This window comes from Typopeltis vanoorti, chromosome 24 (genome assembly GCF_054136105.1).
Source record: "Typopeltis vanoorti isolate ZY-2024b chromosome 24, IOZ_Tvanoo_1.0, whole genome shotgun sequence".
NCBI classification, from domain to species: Eukaryota; Metazoa; Arthropoda; class Arachnida; order Uropygi; family Thelyphonidae; genus Typopeltis; species Typopeltis vanoorti.
The window spans coordinates 30,099,904-30,122,879 of record NC_143572.1 but is presented as its reverse complement, the minus strand read 5'-3'; the positions used below and the strand labels follow the sequence as shown (position 1 = coordinate 30,122,879).

Sequence of the window (22,976 nt, the reverse complement as noted above, 5' to 3'; positions counted from 1 at the left end):
TTTTTGTTATTTAATTATAGTTCTATTCGATCTACTAATTTTCCATACGATTCATATTCAATAAAATCCATAAGCACACAATCAATTCTCCATTGGATCCATTTCGCCAAGTAAGCTTAACTAATGCTGTTTTCCCCCTCTTGGAAAAAAAAGTGAAACCGAATCAGTAGGTCCTCTTTAATATACTACGATAAAACTGGACTAAAACTAAACTATGTTAACCTCGGGGGAAACCATTTATCTAACAAATTTTTATCAAAGCTAATGAAATTAATTTTTTAACTTGAAATTTACGAGTATCTGGTTTACCTTAGACATTTTTTAAAGTTTTAAAAAAATGTTGCTAGTGTAAATCGACTACACGGGTCTCTGCAGAAATTGAAATTGATAATGCCTGTTTGTTTATAGGATCTGAATTCACATCACGTATGACGAGAAGAACTTTCATTACGTTTCAGCTGAAGGTGAATTAGCTGGGCTTATATATATTGGAGGATTTTCCTTTAGAAAAACTTTAGTCATTATTTACAGCAGGCATTCTGGTCAGAGAATACATTCTTTTGCACATATAACAGGCTATGATAACCGTCATCTCTGAATATAAATTAGCTGCATATAAAGCCAAGTTATTTGTCTGTGTAAATCATTGAACCTGCCACGTTAAGGGAAAAATGATGAACCGATAAGTCAATCACAAACATAGATATAACTAGATGTTTATACTTGTCCTTAAATGGAGATTAATTTCATCGCATGGGATGAAACAAGGTGACAGAATGTAGGATCATTATGTGGCTTTGAGAGGTTTCATGTGTACTGCTAGAGCAGGGTTTCCAGATTACATGAAAATAAATACAAAACTACATAAAAATTATATAAATGAATCATATAGTCAGTTGAGTACATATAATTATCATCATATTATAGTGTTTATATGAGGCATTTGGAAAAAATCCTTTATTTCAGAAATAACAACTAAGAGGAGTTGAATAATGTATTACTCCGTTGCTTTTCATGCAGTGAGTTTGTCTCACAATCTCATCTTTAAATTTCCAATGTTTCAGATTGTATTTCTTTGCTGCATTCAGCACTCAGAAAACAGAATCTTAGAATGAACAAATATTCTCCTTCAATTAATAATCTCAGAAATAGATCCATTTTCGCCAATAAACGAATCTCGGAAAAATAATTTATTATTGTATAAATGCGTAATTCAAACGCATAATTAGTAAGCAGCAATGCAACGCATTAAATAGAGGAATCAAGAAAAGCAGGAAAAAAGCAGCACGAAAGAACCTCCAACGTGGTTTGGTAACATTTCATATCTATGTTTCAAATAATTACTTTAGCAGCCTAAAGCAATACTGATAACGTGAAAAAAATGGTTTTCTTTTTATTTTTTTAGTCATTGTACAGACAAATTGGGCTGTCAGAACCCTTGCATTGTGCAAGCATGGAAGGAAGAGCATATCAAAATATTCCTTGTGCTCTCTGGCAGCTAAATCTTCCTTAATATCACCCCCCACACACACAATATTTTTATTATTATTATTATTTTCATCCTCATCATCATCTGAGACCACCAGGGAGTCGAGGACTCCTGCACGGAGGCTATAAATCATCCACCACACCAAAGATCACACCTTCCCTTAAATTCACTCAAACTAGATGCACTCATTACCCCTAAAGGCAAACAATCGATTAATCACTACTCTCTTGGAACAAAACCTAGCTCTTACACGTTTCTTGATGGGGAACAAACTTAACTTACTTGAATATCCCCGTGTTCTCTCCCCACTTTCCATATAACGAAAAATTTCATCAGTCGATATCCTATAACACCAATTTAAAAATGTATAGTTCTGTATATTACCACCCCTCTGTCTCCTATTAACCAGAGTCTGCAATCCACATACTCGCAACCTGTCCTCGTAATCTGAATCCTACAATCCGGATATAATCTTGGTAACTCTTCTTCTTTGCAGCCATTCCACAGCTTCTTTATCCCATTGGAATCCGGGAGACCAAATCTGCGAATAATAATCCAAATGTGAACTTATCAAAGCCTTTTAAACAGGCAAAACGACTTCCTTTTCCTTACATGTCAAGGTTCGCTTCAACATTGTAGTTATCTTTTGAGTTGTATTTGCAACTTTTGCTATGTGACCTTTGAACTTCAATATGCCAAGATCCCTTTTCTTCTCAGTTTTTTTGTAGCATAACCCAGCTAATATGGCGCTGGAATTATCATCACGTCAAAACGCATAACTTTATACTTATTAGCATTACTGATAGCCATTTTCCAAATTCGTTTGGAAAATGCTATGAGTAACACCCCCCACCCACACACACACATATACACGCAGATAATAATTCGTTTGCCCAAATCTCCAGCCTATTTAAATAATTATGTACGTGCTTATTATTGGTAGCATCCCTGATAGCTTTGCCAATTTTCGCATCATCGGCAAGCAATAGCAAATCTGATGTTAGACCCTGACTGATGTAATTAATATATAGATTTGACAATAATGGCCGAAGGACTGAATCCTTAGGTACACCACTGGTCACCTTAAATGTGACAGATTCACACCCACTGTATACCACTTTTTGATACATGTCTGTCACCCATTCCCTGATCCAAGTCAAGAGTTATATTCCAATCCCATATTCTCCAGTTTATGCAACAGCCTTTTGTGTGGTATGCTATCACATGCTTTAGAAAACATCATCAACATCTTCATAGTGTATCCAATCCTTTCATCCAATTCAGCCGCAACATTGATATAAAATATGAGCAAATTGCTAAAACATAACCTTCCTTCAATAAACGCATGCTGTGCTTGAAGAGTATAGCATGTTTGTCTACCCATTTTTGTATGCTGAGTTCTTATCAAATTCTCTAAAATCTTCACTACCACACCAGAAATAAACATAGGCGAGTAGCAAGATACATCAGCTTTTGCACCACTCTTGTGCAAATGGAACTATTATACACTCCTTCGATTCCTGTTGTACAATTCATGAACTGAGACTCAAGTTATACAAACATGTGAAATGCCTAGTCTTCCATGCTTGCACAATGCGGACATTGTGCTATCATTCAAGAGCATAAGCAAACATCCCTTGTGCTCTCTGACAGCTAAATCACACACACCACACACACACCACACACACACACACACACACACACACACACACACATATATATATATATATATATATCCAATCCAATCCATTATTCCTTTTGGACATCGTTGATCTTTTCTCCGATATGTGTGGGTGTCCAATAATGGATATATGTATATAATCAATTGATTTATTGCAGTTATGTTCCTATATATATATATATATATATATATATATATATATATATATTTGAAAAAAATTGATTTAATGACTCCAAGACCGAGATAACATATAAAGATTTTAATGATAAATACTACTAGTTTCGGCATATAGCAGCCTTCTTCAGGTATTTATAAAGGAAAGGAATACTAATAAACATTGAATTATTTAAACAAACTGTAAATTACAGGTACAAATTGCCTCACATAATCGATACATAAAAACGTTGTATTTTTCAAGTTGTTCCAACTGGCGTGCCATTGTTTGTTGCAATTGTGCGTTCAAGTTCACGTGAACGCCAATATTGAATAACTGCAGCATGGCTATCTGGGATGTTATAACTTAAATTATTATTTAAGTGGACCGGGTTCAATAGGATTTCCCTTGATTCTACGATTTTCCTTTCAAACTCATCTTCACAGCGAAAAATATTTTCTGATCTATTCCAGCATACAGAGTGGCTTTGTTGGTCATCATTAGGATTATTTGAAAAAAGAACATGACTGGATAACGCAGTTGCATGAGATCTTTTGTATGAGATGTCTCTCTTATGCTCTTCTATGCGTTGTTCAATAGATTTGTTAGTTTGACCAAAGTATGGGATATTGCAATCACACCACAATTTATATACTCCAGGGTACTTAAGGTTGTGATGAGTAGGTTTTGGATGGTTGATTAGAGAGCGGATTTTTGGAAGTGTGGTGAAGAAGGTCCTGATATTATATTTTTTAAGGACTTTAGCTATTTTCTTAGAGACTGTGCTAATGTATGGAATGGAGATGATACCTTTAAAATTAATAGTCTCTGTTGTGCACTGCTTAGGAGGGTTCAGAAGAAATTTCTTAATTGTTTTTTCAGAGTATCCATTTTGTTTAAAAATAAGAGTGAGGTGATTCATTTCTTTTTGTAGTTCATCTTGTTCATTTAAGAGAGAACGTGCTCTGTGTCCTAAGGTAGATATAATTCCAAGTTTTTGTGGTGGAAAATGATGAGAAAGATTATGCAGATATCTATTGGTATGCGTAGGTTTTCTGTACATAGAGATTTTTAATCTTTCAGAGCATCGTGTAAGCATAACATCCAAAAAAGTTAAAGAGTTATTATTTTCTATATCAGCAGTAAATTTTATATTAGGATGTTGGATGTTTAGATGACGAAGAAAATCTGTGAGAGCTGTGTGCCCGTGATTCCAAATAATGAATATATCATCAACATATCTTTTCCAAACTTTTGGTTTAAATGATATGGCTTTCTTTTCAAAGTCTTCAAGGAAGATGTTAGCTAGCACTGGGGACAAAGGGTTGCCCATTGCCAGGCCTTGTTTTTGTTGGTAAATGGAGTTCCTTATATCTGAAATAACCAGAATGAATGCAATGCTTTAATAAAGTGAACTTTTTTGTGGATAATTTGTCCTGTAGTAATGTAAGTACCTCGTCCGTAGGAACGTTAGTAAATAAAGATATAATGTCCAAACTAGCTAGAATATCATTATCATCGATGGAAATATCTTTAATATGAGAAACAAATTCTGTGGTGTTTTTGATGAAAGATGAAGATTTATTGAAGAAACAGTTGAGGTACTTTGCTAAATATTTTGAAAGTTTATATGTAGGTGAATCAATTCCTTCCACAATTGGGCGAAGAGGGATGTTTTCTTTATGAATTTTTGGAACTCCATAGATTCGTGGGATAAGAGGATGTAGATAGCGTAATGAGAGGCGAATATTATGAGGAAGTTCACTCGCAGTCTTTAACAGGACAAATTATCCAAAAAAATGTTCACTTTATTAAAGCATTGCATTCATTCTGGTTATATTGTTTTTGTTTTTTCTGAACAATATTTTTATTCAAATATCGCTTTTCCTACATCAATCCGAAATCTAACAAATCTTACGATCCTGTTGCCACAAACAAAATGATTTAAGAATTTTTGATACTAACCAGATGGGGACAATCCACTTAAAATGACATCTCTCAAAGATTTGCCATTTTTTAATCATTTTTGAATATGCACTGTATTTCTGACACTTCCTTCTTCTTTTCTGCATAAGATTTCCTTGAGTGCTTACCTGGTCAGTATCATTCTTCTAATTCTAAAAATGTACAAACGCTGACATTTGCAGGCAATGTTGCATATGGTTCCACTGCAAAATAACGAAATTACTTTTCCGTCCGCCTATCCTCGTTCATCCATCTCTGTCTTTTTCTGAATAATATTTTTATTCAAATATCGTTTTTCCTAAGGAATACAACTATTGTTAATAAACGCCAACACAGATTTCTTTCTTCTTCTGTGAGGAATTGTACACGCACATCACTACATGTAACCACAAACATGGCTGCGCGTTACCACAGAGTATTTCACTGACTGTTCTTCGCGAACATAATAACACATCGCGAGAAAATTCTTCCCCAAAATAAAGCTATATATGAAAAAACAAATGCAAAACAAGTGATATTTTAGAAAATATAATTTCTTCCTGTATCTCTATTATTCATTTAGTTACATTTTATTTAGCTTTTTTATAATATTTTATTTTGTATAATGTTAAATTAATTTTTGTTTTTCTGATCTAATTTCTATGTATTTCTTAAAATGCTAATCCTTTTTATTACTTATATACAACAGACTGTGTTCTATTTAAGTAATATAATATTGTGTATATAAAGTTGTGTATATTATATTACAACACTAATTTGAATGGGCTAAGGAAATATTTCGCTAGAATAAGTGAAAAGCAGAGGATTCTAATTTTGGCATTCTTTGACAAGCCACCTCCGATCCCATAAATGAAAAGTGCTATGAATGTGACGAAGCAAATTATGACGTGTATGGTAGTTTAGTGTGGTATCATTGAGATGGCGCGATCTTTCAACAATTTGGCAAAAACATGTCATCCTCTCATAAGGCCTCTTTCAAACTCCGTTAGTCCCTTCTCGCATCCATTACAACCGGCACAATTGTACTGTCTTGGGAGCATCATATTTCTGCATCATATTACAGGCTACTAGCACGTGGTTCGTTACATGGATCGATGCACCTTGCTCATTGTGGGTGTTATGGGTGTCCGCTGAATTCTTTCCCAGCGGTGTATAGGTAACGACTCCTCTTAATGAACAATGCGAAATCTGTGTGTTGTTATTATTTTGTTTATAGTTGAAATACTTCAAGGTTGTAGCGAAGAACATGTGAGTTAAAGGGATCGGAATATTTTGCACAGCTTTAAATTACTCTACTAACATATCTCTCCTCTACAAATAGCTCCTATCGTCGATTGCCTTGTATTTTCATGTGTGTGTGTGAGCTGAAGGGATCATATGCAGGAAAGGAAAATCCATCTACTCATCAAGGTGAACAACAAATTAATAAGGTGTGTTCTAATGCCATTCGAAGGAAACTTTTTCCCAACATTGCGTAAGTTTTCAAGATAGATTGTCGATAATAATAATGTCGAATCAATAACTGCAGTGTTATATACGATTTTCTTTTTTTCAAAACTGCTGAAATTTCCTTAACATACAGGATTATGTAAATACCTTAGCCTTCATTCCTTTATTTAAATGCAGCTGATATTTGTTCTTACCTGATATTCATTTTAATAAGATTACACAGCTATCTGATATGTAGTTTTGTTGAAAACTTGTTCGACTGCTTCTTTGATAATCAGAATTTACTCAATCGTGGATATCGCTGTATTCAGTATTACTGTAACAACTTAAGGAAAGGAGTGATATTCTCAGTATCTGTAAGTTGCTTAAAATGTTTATGTATTAATTTTTAATTTTCATGCAGAATTCTAATAGCAGAATGTGAGAAATACATCCTCCTTTTTATAGCATTAAATTTAGATCAATAATCTCTCTTGTATTATTCTATAAATTATTCTACATTTCTGCAAGGTTTTAGTTGTTATTTAAGAAATAACCTTACTAATATCTTAAATGTATTAATATACGACAGGTGCTGATAAGTAGTGATAATCACTAAAAGAATTGACATGTGTGACATGTCTTCTTATATATTCTAAAAGAAAAAAAGAACAATTTATTACAATTTGATGAAACCAGTGGGTTAACGCATTGTAGGATATGTTATTTATTGTGGTTATATGAATAACTTTAATATAATTTTTGTTCTGTCTTTATCAGATGTTTTCAGCCCTCCCATCACAGAAGCCCACGAAATTAACTACTTAGTGTTCCCTCAGTCGATTTAGATGTTTTCATAGCAGGATATATTGAGTTTCGCTCAAGAACAGATAGTTTGAAAATCTGTGCAGTTTAGTCCATAATGACAATCGCCATTGGATGAAAAATACATATAAGCATAAAAACTATAAATAAATAAAAAATATATATAAAAATAAAATAATAAAAATAGATTCGAATCGTGTCTACAACTGAATAACCTTTTATAAGGAGTATACAACTGAAAGTTGAGAGATAATTGATCTCCTATTGAGGTAGGAGTTTGGGTTGTTTTGAATTATGGACGAATCAACTAAATTTATGGGTCCAGTGTATTTGGTCTGTGATTTACGGGATCCTATGTCTCCTTATTGCCTGTTTGGCGAGAGGAAATTCCTTAGTTGTCAGGACGAATAATCCTGCCACTTCCATTTGAACACACGATATTAACAAATATAATACACTGGCCTCATTGCCAGAGTTGCATTCAGCAGTAAATCTAAATAAACCAAACCGAACTCTGTGTCATAGGCGAGAGTAATCCCAGGTCGATAATGAATTGGTAGCATTTCAGTTTGTTGCCATTCAACTAGCTTTGCATCTGATGTATGTCCTACCAGCCCTGGTTTGTGATTTCTTTCATTTTTAATTTTTTAGTACACATCGGTACACGTCGGTACACGCCGATCAGTACACATCTTGATGTGTACTGATCGGCGTATCTACCTACAGAGGACAAATGTGGCTCACAACTGCACCTGATCTTGTAGACACCTGGTTTTTTAAGTGAAGAATTTGGTGGTATAAGAGTTTTCAGATGATTTTAGATTTTGTTCAATAGGTAGAAGGCAATTTTAGATGTTTTTGGTGAAACAATCTCGATATTTTATCTGTGATTGATTGCACAGATGAGAGAATCATTGCTTTCTTTATATTCTTGGTTTGTTTATTTATTTTTGTTTTTTTTTATATATTTTTATTTTTTTAGCTTGCGGTAGAATTTTTAAACTCATTTTATCTGACTATTGAGGCCATTTTTAAAAGGATTTAAACGACTGAAATGAGATACTGTAGTTCTTGGTTTTTTACTTATAATCGTGGAAATTCTGTAGGGCTCTATCGCATAAGTAACAGATTAGTTTTTGTGCTAAGTGATGATGTGAAGTTGCTTGAAAAACGTCCTGTGTTAGTTAGTTTCCAGGAGACTGAGAAGTTGATGTGTATTCCTCTGATATCGCAAGTAACGCATCCAAAATCGCTAAAGAAACTTCCTTCTAATTCAACTCCGAATTTGATTTGAGAATGAATGGTGTTAGGAAGGTAGAGAAATATTCCAATTGGGGGGTAGTAGAACCGGACCAAATGATAAAAATATCGTCGATGTATCTTCGCCAAATTTTTTGTTCTGTTCCTTGACACTGGACGGCTATTCTTTCAAACATCACTCCATATGTATTGGTTAACATAGAAGACAGAGAGAGAGAGAGAGAGAGAGAGAGAGAGAGAAGGGGGACGGAGATCCGATAGCTAATCCATCTTTCTGTTCAAAAACGTCTTCTTTAAATTTGATAAAAGTTATTTTACTACAATGTTTAAATAGATCCATTGTATCTATAGGAAAATTTCCTGAAGTATTGGTAAGTGTTTAATGTTTGGAACACTTACGGAAAGGGTTAATGTCTTCTAAGAGTGATTTCATTTATCTTACGTATTCTGTGGAGTTCAAAACGACTTGCCTTTGTGGATGTGTTTGTCCTTTTTAATGTATTAGACCTTTAGTTAAACCTTTTTTGATATTGCTTTTATGCGTTATTGCTTGTAAAAGGAGGACACTGCATGGAGGCGAATAAAATCTGGGGCATCATCTTGGTATTCTTTGGAGGTTTTTTCCCACATTTTCCATCAAATCTAATTCAGTAATCTTACTTGGGGGCATCTCAAAATTGAACCTATGGGAAAGGATGTTCGTTTCATGATCAGATAACTTTTTTGAGGACTTGTTGATAACCATTTATTGAGTGGTAATCTGTTATTATCATTGTTTCTTGAGTTTATAAGGTTTGAAAGCTTCTTCGTTTTTTGCTTACTTTCAGTACTAAAGCGTTCTGATTTCTCCTGTGAAATTCCGTACAAACTATTCGCCCAAAGATGTTTGCGGGGAGAATCGATACAGTGGATCTAGCTAAGGGAACCCTCGGCTCTCTCTCTCTCTCTCTCTCTCTCTCTCTCTCTCTCTCTCTCTCTCTCTCTCTCTCTCTCTCTCTCTTTCCTATGTTAGCTGACGTATTCATGGAGTGGTCTGAAAGAATAGCCCTCCCATATCAAGGAACACAACCAAAAATTTTGCGAAGATACGTCGACAATATTTTTATTATCGGTCGCGCTTTAAGCGTTATCTTCTTGGAAAGCAAGTTACTGCTCTGACCATGATTTCTTGCTGTCGCCCTTCTCGTAACTACGAGTAAACTGGTTTTCTTCTGTTTCATTATTGCAGTTAATTATGAGTGTCAAAATCTTCTATAAACTTTTAAATACCCGTTCATGTATTTCACATTATTCATGCATACTTGCCTGTGTGTATCAAGGTTTTTGTCTTTTTCCTTACACTTAAATACACACCCTCTGTCCAAAAAAGAAACCGAAATTTTCGAAAATTGAAGAAACTAATGGCGCTACCTGTTGTATCTTTTTGTTGTCGAAAGCGGCAAACTTCATTAGTGCTGTGTCAACTGTTTATTTTGCTTCATTAGAAGCCGAGTTATAGTGCCAAGAGTGACAGTGTGTTTTGACGAACGGTCGGTCGTCACGATTTCATGCCCTCCGCGACGAATTCTCGCTATCAATCGTTTCAAAACTTCGAGATAAAACTCACCATTAACCGTTTGACCAGGCGGAACGAATTCGTTATGGATAATGCCTTTGGAATTGTAGAAACAATGTCTTTACTTTTGACTTCTCCAAGCGACGTTTTTTCGAATGCCCTCCAATCAGCACTCTGGATCTTATTTTTGCGCTCATACTCAAAACACCACGTTTCGTCACCAGTAACGATCGTTTCAAGGAAGTTTGAATCCTTACGGTTTTAATGAGGTCCTTGCAGTGTTCTCAATTTGACACATTTTTTGGTCGTTGGTCAACTTGTGGGGAACAAATCGCGAATTCAATTTACGAAGGCCCAAACTCTCGGTCAAAATGTCGTGCAGAGTTGACTTTGGAATCCCCAATTCATATTCAGTCAATCTCACGAGCGGTTTCGAATTTTCTTTGATGAAATCACGACTTTTTGGATGTTAACCTGGCTCAGTCCAGTTTTTGGACGGCCCCGCTTTTCGTCGTTCTCAAGTGTCTCATGACCACTTTGAAATCGCTTAAACCACTCGAGAAATTGAGTACGGGATAGGCATTCATCAGCGTATGCTTTGTGAAGCATTTGATACGTTTCGATAAAACTTTTACCAAGTTTTCTACGAATGTGAGTTCGATTACCACGGCAGCATAAATAGTTCTACAAGTCCTAATTTTAATGATTGGTGTGTTTCAGATCTCTCAGCTCACCACCCGGTTGCTAGAGATGTGAGTGGCTAAAAAAACGAAAGTTTCATGTATGATCTTTACATACGGGTTTACAAATCATCTATTCTGTCAACATTCCTCAGTAGTAATTTGGTGGAATTAACATAAATATCAATCCTACAGAAAATGTTTGTGTTAATGCCCTTGGGTAGGATGAACATTGGATTAAATATATGTTTTCCGGCAGCCATAAGTAGCATTCGTCTGATTAGTTAGATTCATAGAACAGATTACATAGATTACATGGAATATATCGATTCGTAAAAGTTTATTTAGTAAATAACTGCACGTAACTCAAATACCTCCTTAGTGGATTCTAATGCTATTTACATCATCATAAAGGACTTTGAGTTTGGCGTGAAAGAGTAGGTAGCATACAAAGATGGAATTTTCCCGACAGGTTTATTTTATACGTCTTAAAAAGTAAACGATGCAGACGAAGAGCACAAGTATTTAACATTCCTACGCTGCCTACAAGTTGTAGGCCCATTTTGCCTGTCCAACTGAAACTAAAAATTGGGTAAGTCCATAGGAACTAAAAGCACAGTGAACACCAGACTCAACTTTTTTCATTTATCTCCAGAGTCGGATGAGCTAGAGAGAGAGAGAGAGAGAGAGAGAGAGAGAGAGAGAGAGAGAGAGGGAGAGAGATCAAGGATGCTGTTCATCTTTCAGACTCAGAATTATAATCCGTCACCTTGCTATTATTGCCGTTTCTTGTTTATTTAGTTTAATGAAGTAATTTGAAAGAAATGAATGTTAAAAATAATAGTAACATCAGTAGATATTTAAAATTGAATATTTTAAGTTAAAGAAGGCCGGCATAATTTTCAATCACAATCACATACACAACAATTCAAATTCTTAAACAACATACAGTACATCGTATTGGAATCTGCACTTGATGACCTTGATTTCTTAGCAAAAGTCTTGAAGAATTGTATTTTTTCTGTTTTTTTATTTTTCTTTTTATCTTTTTTTTTCCTTTTGCAAAGAATAAACAATGCCCTAAGTAAACAGTTTATATATAAAAAAACATTTATTTATATAAAAAAGATCGATATCTAGCAGTACACACCTTAATCAGTAGCGCAAACAGTTTTGTTAATGAAAACACGTTTTCATTAACAAAACTATCCTAGAGAGGATAATAATCCTAGATTTTTGCAAACGATCCTCTAATATTTTTATTATAAAAAAAATATTAATGCCAGTATAACTGTAATACGCAGTAGCGCGTTTACTTCCATCTATTTCAATAAGAGGTATTTGAATGGAATTATTGAAATTATTATCAAAATTTGGTAAAGAAATAACTCTAATACTTCTTATTCCCTGACTTACTAGTGTTGTCGTTTGAAAACAACTTTGTGGTTAATGCTATCGTTATAAAGGAAGTAAAAGCTGAAATATATAGCGAAATAAATTTTCAGCAGCGTGGTTCTGGCAGAATCCTTGTGGATTTTGGGTAGTTGACCGCAGATGCCCAAGCAAATCTGCTTCAAATTTTATCAATCTCTGCAGAAAAATAAAACCATTTCAAATTATGGTATCTTAAGGAATCTATCTACCATTTTGAACAAGATTGAACAAGGGTGATGTTCAGAGATACCGACTACTTGAACACGCTGAATATTATGCTTCAAATTAGTCACAAATCAGATCATTTCTGAGTGGCGTTCTAAGTGGATTTCTATCTAAGAGCAGGCCAATTGAGAATAGCATGTCACTGCTGCAAATTAGATGACTTGAAAATATTCAAGAAATTTATGTTTATTTAAAGTTTTAAAATGTACGGTTCCTAACAAGTTCTATATTAGCCATATGATGAAGCTCTATTTTTAATGCCTAATAGAAGGAATGTGGAAAAGATAGCAGAATACATACATATCCCAAATATATATAGGAAAAATAATAAATAAATAAAATAGAAATAAATAAATCAGAGACCCTTCGAGATTTTACCACTTAACATAATAATGCGGAATTAAATATAGAAGAGATTTCAATTGCTGTCATATATACCACAACAAAAAATGTAAAATCTTAAAGAGTCACTGTCATATAGATTGCTTCCGAATGTGTTACCTGCAGATATTGTTTCATATAAAACTAGCTAAGGATAACTGAAAAAGATTGGATATGGCTGTAAGTCAAAAACGTACCATGATAGTAAGATGTGACTCTGAGAGTATGCAGATTGTAGGATGCTAACTGAGGAGCTTATCTGGTAGATAAGCTCCTCAGCTTATCTGATAGATAAGTTCCTCAGCTTATTTGGTAGATAAAGGAAGAATGTTCTTATGTCAAAATGAGAGAGGAGGAAAAAAGGCATATAAATAAAATTTAATTAACTTTTTTCCTAATACAATGTTTATGTTTAATACAGTAGAATCCGCTTATTGTAACCGCGGATAATATTATCAATAGGTTTTTGTTATCAAAATCAGTCGGTCCCAAAACATAACATTAAAAATGAATTACAAATAATCCGTCTATTATAATCAAAGTTATGGTTACTGTTAGAAAAATCCTCGAATGTTTTGCGTCTTAGAACTCTAAAAAATACGAGTTAATCAGGAGAGATTTTGACCAAGTTGTTTTGTCAAAAACGTTTTGGTTAATCTTCCTTTAATCTTATTCTTCCGTAAATCTTATATCTTCCAGGCAAATGCCGGTGGGCAATCTTAAATCTTCGAGGCAAATGCTGCTGGGGGGGGTTATAAATACAGGCTAAATATGATTTTTCGAGTTTATTTTCATGCTCTCTTTCAGTAAGTGAATTTGACTTTGAGTGCCCTTTTTATTATGGCAGAAGCAAGTAAAACACCTAAAGATTTATCTTTTCAAGAAAAGCAAAGAATTTTGGAGTGCTATGATAAGTTGACCAAAATGAGGCAGCGTGGTGCGGCTGTGCATTCACAAATTTCACAACCACTCGTGTGTAACTTAAAAAATAGATCAAACATTGAAACTCAGCTGTTACTAATTAGAAGATGGAAGAGAGTCCGATCTGGTAAGCACACTCAAGTTGAATCAGCATTAAAAATTTGGTTCAATGATGTTCGTGAAAATGCTTTGATTAATAGGCCTTTGATGCGTTAAAAAGCAGAACTTGGAAAGACAGTGGGCAAAGAAAATTGCACCGCAACTGATGGATGGTTTAACAGCGAAAACGCGAGAGAATTACAAGCTATTCATTGTGAAGAGAAAAGTGCTGCTTTTTTATCAGCTGATGCGTGGATTAAGACCGAGTGGCCAAAAATTATTGCTGAATATGGAGGATATTTACAATGCAGACGAAATATACGATATTTACATATTCTCCGGAGGATATTTACAATGCAGACGAAATAGGACGATTTTCGTGCGATGCCTGAGCATAGTTATTTGTTTAAAAATAAAAGTACTCAAGGATTTAAATCTTCAAAAGAGCAAGTGACTTGTGCTAATATGAAAGGTGAGAAATGAGCGCTCCTAGTGACTGGAAAAATTTAAAACACCGAGGATTTTTTAAGGTGTCAAAAGTTTGCCTGTTGACTACTGTTCTACTGCAAATGCTTAGATGACTATTGACATTTTCAACAATTGCATTCATCGAATGCAATTCATCGATGAATTGCATTCGATGAATTGTCTTTCGATTAACTGTTTTTCGATGAATTTGCCTGTAACCGTCTCAGACATGTGCCAGTCCGTCCCGAGCCCGGATGAAATTGGGGGAGGTTGGGAAAATAGTGAACTATCCTGTACAAATCTCGCCAAAATCACTTTGGGGTCAATGCCTGCAAAGTCACATAGGTTCGAAACGACTGAAAAGAGTAAAACCACCACCATGCACATCATGAATCGAGCTTCTACTTCTCATTATGCATTTCAGATATCTATTAATACTGATATAGATGAGTCCGTATTTTTGAATTTCAATTTAATATATAACACAAATTATTCAATATTAATTGCTTTATTGTGATTATTGATAATTTTTATTCTGATATTCAGGCATAGCGGTGGTTGAGTAGTTCAGATATCATCATGGATTCCATATTTGGTACACCAGGTAGGATTTTATTTTATTAAACTTAACAAATTATATCAAAAATAAATATCTTTATCACTGGTTTAAAAGAGAATTCATTATTGACAGAACTTAATTAATAATAAGTTACAAAATTGCCTCTAATTATGATGATAATGAAATGTGATGTAAGATGTTGTGAGATTCAAACTTTAATGATGATGGAACAACTCAGGGCACTTGCAATGAAGATTTTCAAGTTAGAAAAATATCAGCTGAATAGAGATCCTTATTATATTCCCATGAATTGCCTACTGTTTGTGGTAAGATAAAAATCTGATCATGGAAAACTTATTTGGCCTGTTCCACCTTGTTTCTCAAAAGCATCCACTTCACTTTTTTTTTCTTATTATTTTAACAAAAGTATGTTTGCATTAATTTTAGAACATTGAGTAAGGAATTTTTTTAAACAATTTCACATTCAGATTTATTTCAATTTCATAAATTGGTGTGTGTGTGTGTGTGTGTGTGTGAAAGTGACAAAGAGAGAGAGAGAAAGAGAATTATACGTCACTCATTTTTTTCTCTTCTAACAACAATAATACGAATAATTAAAAATAATTTGATAAGTCATCTGTAGTCACTTTTAAAGGCCACACTTCTTTTCATGTATACGAGTAATATTGTTTTTAATGAGATTTGTAGTTGCGTTACAACTGCTACTAGTGCCGCATATACTGTAGAGTGATTTTTGTAGACTTTCATTTTCATATTTCTGTCTTGAATTTTCAGACAAAACAATAGCAGATTGGCCTCTTATATCCAACACAAGAACAGTGTTTCTCATCGCAGTCAGTTACATAATTTTCGCCAAAAAGTTAGGGCCAATGATGATGAAGGACAGAGAACCGTTTGACTTGAAAAGAGTAATGTTAATCTATAACTTTGTATTGGCTATAATCAGTACATGGATTACGTATGAAGTAAGTGTTTTCACTCTTTCAATTACATTTGAGTCATTACAATTACTCACGTTCTAGAGAACTATTCGCCAGATTTATATAAAAAAAGAGCTACTTACACTATCTACCAATAAGTTTCTGGACACTCCTGTTATTTGAAGTTATGAAACATTCTAGGTTTGGTAATAACATAAAAACCGGTGAACAGATAGCAGGAAGCTGTATTTCATCGTAGCAGTTGAATACAAGTGCTATGGTAACACGACATGAAGTTACTGCCTTCTAGAGAGCTGTAATCATGGGCTGTCACATTAGTGGTATGTCCATATGTGCCATTGCTGCTCAACTAGAACATCCAAAATCAACGGTTGGCGGTGTGATCAACAAATTGAGACATTCTAGATTTCCAGTGCAGGAAAACATCCCGGGCGGCCGCCGAAAATGACTGACAAGGACAGGAGGATGTTAAACAGGGTGGCAAACAAAAATCGGCACAGACCATCTGTGATGAGTTCCAGAGCGCAAGTAACACCATGGTGAGCACTAATACTATACGAAAAGAAGCCCATTTATTGGAATTCCACCCAAGAGCAGTGGCACACAAGCCGAATATCACAGCAACAAACAAGGCGGATCGTCTGGCTTGGTGCGAAGAGCGGGTGAACTGGACAATTGACCACTGGAAAACGGTAATCTGGAGTTATCCGGATAAATGACGGCTCACTTGTTTCCAGTCTGATGGCTTTGTGTGGGTGTCTAGACTGCCTGGTGAAAGCTTGTTACCACACTATGGTGTACCACAGTAAAATTTGATGGTGGAGGAGTATTATTGTGGAGTGCATTCAGCTAGTTAGGAGTGAGACCACTGGTCGTTGACCTGGTTCCATGAAGACAGTACCTTAATATTCTCGATAATCGGATGTCGCATACACTGTAGAGATTTTCGGAAAGAGCCCGTGTTACTATCAAAACGACAATACCCCATGACACAAATATGCAGCTGTTATGGAATGGTATGAAGAGATGAGTGTAAAAGAATGCTCTAGCGCAAAGTCCTGATCTCAACTCCATCGAACACCGGTGGGACGAATTGGAGCAACGATTGAGGTACAGAGCAACACGTTTTCGATCTGTCGCTGAGCTCAGTGCTGCTTTGTTTGAGGAGTGGAGAAAAATTCCATCTGATGTCTTCCATAGATTGGGGGAAAGCCTCCCTCAAAGGGTGCAGGAGGTGATCAGAGCCAAAGATGGACATACTCGATATTAAGGTTCGCCTGCTAGTATCAATTGTAAATTGCTAAACTGTCGGGATAATTATTGGTAGATAGTGTATATTTAAGTGAATTTAATTAACTTATTTTAATTTCTATATGAATACTAGATAACTAATTGTAAACGATACGGATGAAAATATTTTCAACTCCATTTCATTCAGTAAATTCCTGTATGATGTTAGCGAACATCAGAATTCATTAGCATCACACAATTTGATGTCATTATAAAATCATATTAGTGGCTCGATGATAAAACGTACCAGTCCATTAGTGTGTTTATACTCAAAATGATCTCTGTTTGTTTTTTATTTGTTTAAAGTGCAACATACAAAATCAATGAATAACTGTCCACCTTTAAGGATATATTAGAATGCGATATATTCAGTACTAAAATGAATAACTCTGTGTTAGTGCTGCACACATTAAGGCTAGTTTAGTAAAGAAAGTATTGGATTAATGGCAAACTCCTAATTGCTATTGAAGTTATTTCATAGCCAATATGCCGTTAAATGATATAACAATCTCTGATGCAAAAAGAAGAGGCGATAAAGAAGGTCTCGATTTTTAGATGAGAAAACTATTGATATAATCTGTGTTGTGATTTGTTTTACTCAGCGTAAGATTAGACATGAAAGATTTAAAGACACGAAACAACTTCGTATCTTTAAATCTTTCCACGTTACCTAGAACAATTATTTTCCCAGATTTTCACAAGATAACAAAAAAACAACAAAAAAGTTCCTTATTTCATTTGTAATCAAGGTTGCAGTTTTCTGGAGGAAGCATTTTCTTTCTTAATATTTTTGATATCTTATCTAATAGACGAATAGCATTGATTACACATACAATCTTTAATAAACCGATTCAGATTTAATCACACTTTTAAAAGAGGGTATTAATTAAACTGTTCACATTTTTCTTGCTTATCAAACACTCCCATTTCTAAAGATTGTTAACTTTGTTTTCCTGTTTACTTATTATTGATAGAATTTCGCTCTCCTTATGTCTGCAAGCGTTTTATTATGAATGCCAACTCACTGAGATGACTGCCAAGATTCATAGGCTGTTTACATATTGTGTATGTTGTTATTGTGTATTTGGTAAGTGGAACGTTCCGAATTCCAAGTGGAATTTGTAAGGGAAAATCCAGTTTTATGACGTCTTCTGATCGTTTAATCTTAAATCAGACGTAATTACAATGATCTCCAAATCATCGTGGTATAAAAGAAACTTCTTATTTTCATCTTAAAGATTATTTTTTCATTTATCAATTCACTTTATTCACTCGCTTTTGTTCGCACAAACGTTTCAGGATATATTGCATTAACGTTTTTTTTTTTACTTTGACATTTCCAGTAATCAATTTATTTTCCTCTTCATTTCTGACATTTGAAAAAAAACAGTTTTTTGTTGTTGTTTTGTGAAGTAACCTGTTTCATTAATTGGCAACTAAAACTAGGACAAATAGTCAAATGCTGCTTGTGGAAAGTTAACTATAATGATTTGTTACAGTTATCATCTTCTAAGTGTATTTTATGTAAAACTAATTCTGTTTATTGTGCTCTCGTCTCATTCTAGAGAATGAGACGAGACCACAGTATTTATCTACATTGAATGTGAAGTTACTCACTGTAAATAAATTTTATTTTGTGGATATATCATATACTCTCATAATATATGAGAAATACCATAGAAAGATATCAATGTTCTATGACGTATTGTTATTATTGTAATCGAGTATCCTTCTGTGCATGTTAGAGTTATCATTTAAAATTTAAATTTTAAATGGATGGAAGAATGCTCAAAATTAATTGTTTTATTTTTGGAAAGAAATGAGATACTTGTTTTACTTTATTCATTTCAGTCTATTTTATTTCATAAAATAAAAGAAATGAAAACGAATTGTTTAATTTATATTGAAAATTTATTCACAAAACAAGAAAATAGTATTTGCATTTCATTTCTTTAATTGTCAACTAATATATTTTCCATTTTAATTTTTTAGTCTATCTGTATATTGTTTTCAATCACTTTTGAAGAATTCATGTGTTCACCACCAGAAAAGAAACATCCACTGGGAGCAGAAAGGGTAAGGAATTATACGAGCTTTTTCAAAAAAAGAAGAAAGGAAAAGTGAAATGAGACTATAAATTGACTTAAATCTGTGTGTGTGTGTGTGTGTGTGTGTGTGTGTGTGTGTGTGTGTGTGTGTGTGTGTGTGTGTGTGTGTGTGTGTGTGTGTGTGTTAATACTAAAGTTGCTGTGATAACATTTTGGAAGTTCAGCTTTAATAAATTTTTTCTATAAGCCAATAAGATGTTGATCACCACGTAATCATAAGTGATCTAAACGAATTTGCACCATCATTAGAGAATGATAAAATTAAAACAACAAGAATATTCTATAATCTTCACTGTGGAAGGATAGATGTGGATTCAATAAAGTGATATCAAAGAGAAAAAATGGCAATTCTCATTGCAGTATGAAGTTTGAATGAAAATGTTACCAAGACGAACATTGGCTAGAAGATAATTATACATGAAATCTGACTGAAGCTGTTAAATAATTTTGGAGAAATAAACAAAGAATTAATGCATCGAATATATAAATTACCAGATCACACCCCCTAAGATTTCAATAACTAAAACAACGATTCCAGGTCGCAGAAACTTCCCTTGTAATATGCATTTTGCTTTAATTTAGCGTAGTATGGACAAATTTATTTTAATTTTTATTTGAATATATAAATTTAAATTTTGATGTTTCCGTGAAGATGAGCATTGCAAAACACACAGCTCATCGCTGTTGAATTTGATTTAGAATGGTTCTCCATTTTCTACGCTTGGGAAAGACAAACACTAGGCTCGTCTTTAGATCGAGTGAGAGAGAATGAGGACTGACGAAGATTTCATCTTAACTTTGTTAATAACCTACTGGTTAATGACATTAAGATGAAAAGTAAAGTCATAAATTTTCATTTCATCTCCATTTCTCTTTGGTGTTACGAGCAATAGCCTGTTACCATCAAGAAACGTGTGGTCTTGAAAACTTGATACTACATCTAATAGGGCCATTACCCTATCTGCACATTATAAATCAATTAACTTGTATTTAGATTGAGAGAGAGAGAGAGAAAGAAAGCGGGGATTCGGGATTTCATACTAATATTGATATAACATTACTAGTTAATCATAATATTACGATTTCATCTTAATCTTGTTGTTACTTTTCGTCTAAACAATAGTTAGTGTGTCTGGTTTATCTATTTTGCTAAAAATAAATAAATAAATAAAGTCGAAAATCTGAAAGAAAAATCCTGTTATGAGATACATGGTCTCATATGTCTATATGAAACCATGTAATTCATCTTTGTATAGGTTAATAACAATAACAAGATTAACAATATTATCACTATAAAATTTAACAATATATTAAATCAGTACAGTCCCACCAAAATGGTAAGCCGCATGTTAACAAGTGATATCAATGGGGATATGAAACTACTACTTTGAAACTGTAGGTGTATAAATAGCAATCCAGAAAGAGTAACTCAGTGTTTATTATTAATATACTTCAAATTGAGGGAATAACGAAAGAAAATACAGAAGACTTAAGCAACATAATGCAGCTGATCGGCAGCAAAATTGGAATTCAAATCGCAACCACAGATATCACCTATATCAATCGAGGCCCACAAAAAAATAAAGAGAGTCCGCCACCAATCATCGCTCGTTTTACCAACAGAAATCTGAGAGACTCCATTCTTACAGCAAGCAAGAAAACAAGGCCGACAACAACGATACTAACTGATAAGAAACTCCCAACACCAATCTATATAACGGAACACTGGACTCCATACTTCAAAAAACTTGTATACCAGGCAAGGAAGACAAAAACAGAGAAAAACTGCAAGTTCCTGTGGACAAAGAATTCCCAGATATTTTTGAGAAAGAATGAAAACACTCGAGTATACATAATTACAAGTGAATCCGACCTACACAGCCTACTAATATAAAAAACTAACTCTTTACATCCTTAAGAATAAGATTAGAACTCATTTAAAAACTATATAATGGAGATCTCAAACATAGGCGAACATATTCAGTCAGACACCATAAACTTCAAGGTCTTTGACTCTTTGAAGAAATGGTCAGACAATATTTACACCAACACCAACTTCACAATCATACACACAAATATTAGAAGTATAAAAAAAGCACTGGATTACACTGATAACACAGCTCCATTATACCATGATAAACATAGATGCGCTAATACTGACCGAAGTTGCAATAAACGACACAGAAATTTACGCATACAACATAAATAATTATCAGACCTGCAACTTATGCAGACCAAACAAAAGAGGAGGTGGTATTGTGGCATATATCAAAGAAAAATACAATGTGACAGGAAAACAAACTCACTTCGAACATGCGGAAACACTAATTTTGGAACTCACAAATAGCCACAATAGTATCAAATACACAATAAACACAATATACAGACCCCCAGATAATAATCCACTCAGTTTTCTTCACGAATTAGAAACATGACTAAGCGGCATCGAACCGCGTACAACACACAGGCTCATCCCAATAGGAGACATTAACATAAATACTCTTGACCACGCTGCTTCAATCACTAACACATATCTTGATATACTAAGTCAGTACAACATAACCCCTACCATTAACTCCCCAACAGAAGAAATATTCAATAACTCACTAACACAATCATGCATTGATCATATCAATATACGGGCTCCCGTCCATACATATACATCATCAGTAATTAACGTCAAAATTGCCGATCACTACTTTGTCTCAACTTCGTTTTATTACGTTTCCTACCCCCCCCCCACCACCACAAAAGTCGACAAAACTCGATCATACTAAAGCGCATTGTCGATAACCAAGTAAAAAACAGACTGGAATTCCCTACTTCAAATAAACGATCCTGTAACATTATACGAGAATTTTCAACAAAGTTTACAGAAATATATAAAAAGCAACAAAACCTACACAAACGAGACGACAAACAGACAACAATCCATGGATAAATGACGACATACTAAATACTATTACTGAAAAAGAAAATCTATGGAAAAAACTTAAAAAGTCACCCAGTAACACAATTTACAAACCTTATACAAAAACACAAGCGTAAACTAACAACAAAAATTCGTAGGGAAAAAAGACACTACTACTTCCAAAATTTCATGGAATATAACGCCAACATTAAGCAAACATCTGCTACACTCAACGAATTAGTAACCCGAAAAAAGAAAACTCCAGCACAAGATTTTATTGCAAAAAGCTTCGGTCAGGACACAAACCAAGAGTAACTAGCAGACTCATTCAACCATGCTTTCACCAACAACATCACACAACTCAAAAAATACAAACTACCAACGATCAACAAAAAACTACCAACACAAAGTCAACAAAAACGGTGTATTCTCCATCTATAACAAAACAGGAACTGAAAGAAGCACTCCTAAAACTAAAACCAAAGACCACTCCAGGAATAGATAAAATAAGATTCACAGACCTAATAACACACTTTGAACAAAAAAATCCAATACTTTTGAAACTCGTCAACATAATATTC

The 22,976-nt window shown here is 34.2% G+C and overlaps 1 protein-coding gene across 4 annotated transcripts in view; it reads left to right on the top strand.

Moving 5' to 3' along the window:
- Positions 1–3,936: 3,936 nt before the first annotated feature.
- The window catches only part of LOC150093066 (very long chain fatty acid elongase 7-like), a 45,269-nt gene continuing 26,229 nt past the window's right edge, over positions 3,937–22,976 (top strand). For 2 of the 4 annotated variants that reach the window (XM_090413790.1, XM_090413789.1), the window contains exons 1-4: positions 3,938–6,763; positions 15,112–15,169; positions 15,920–16,110; positions 19,369–19,452. In XM_090413790.1, coding sequence (XP_090269916.1) covers positions 15,145–15,169; positions 15,920–16,110; positions 19,369–19,452 — 300 coding nt within the window. In that variant the 5' untranslated portion in view covers positions 3,938–6,763; positions 15,112–15,144. Of the gene's footprint in view, positions 6,764–6,783; positions 7,095–15,111; positions 15,170–15,919; positions 16,111–19,368; positions 19,453–22,976 lie in introns of those variants that run through there. The other 2 variants (XM_090413792.1, XM_090413791.1) reach the window with 2 other exon arrangements.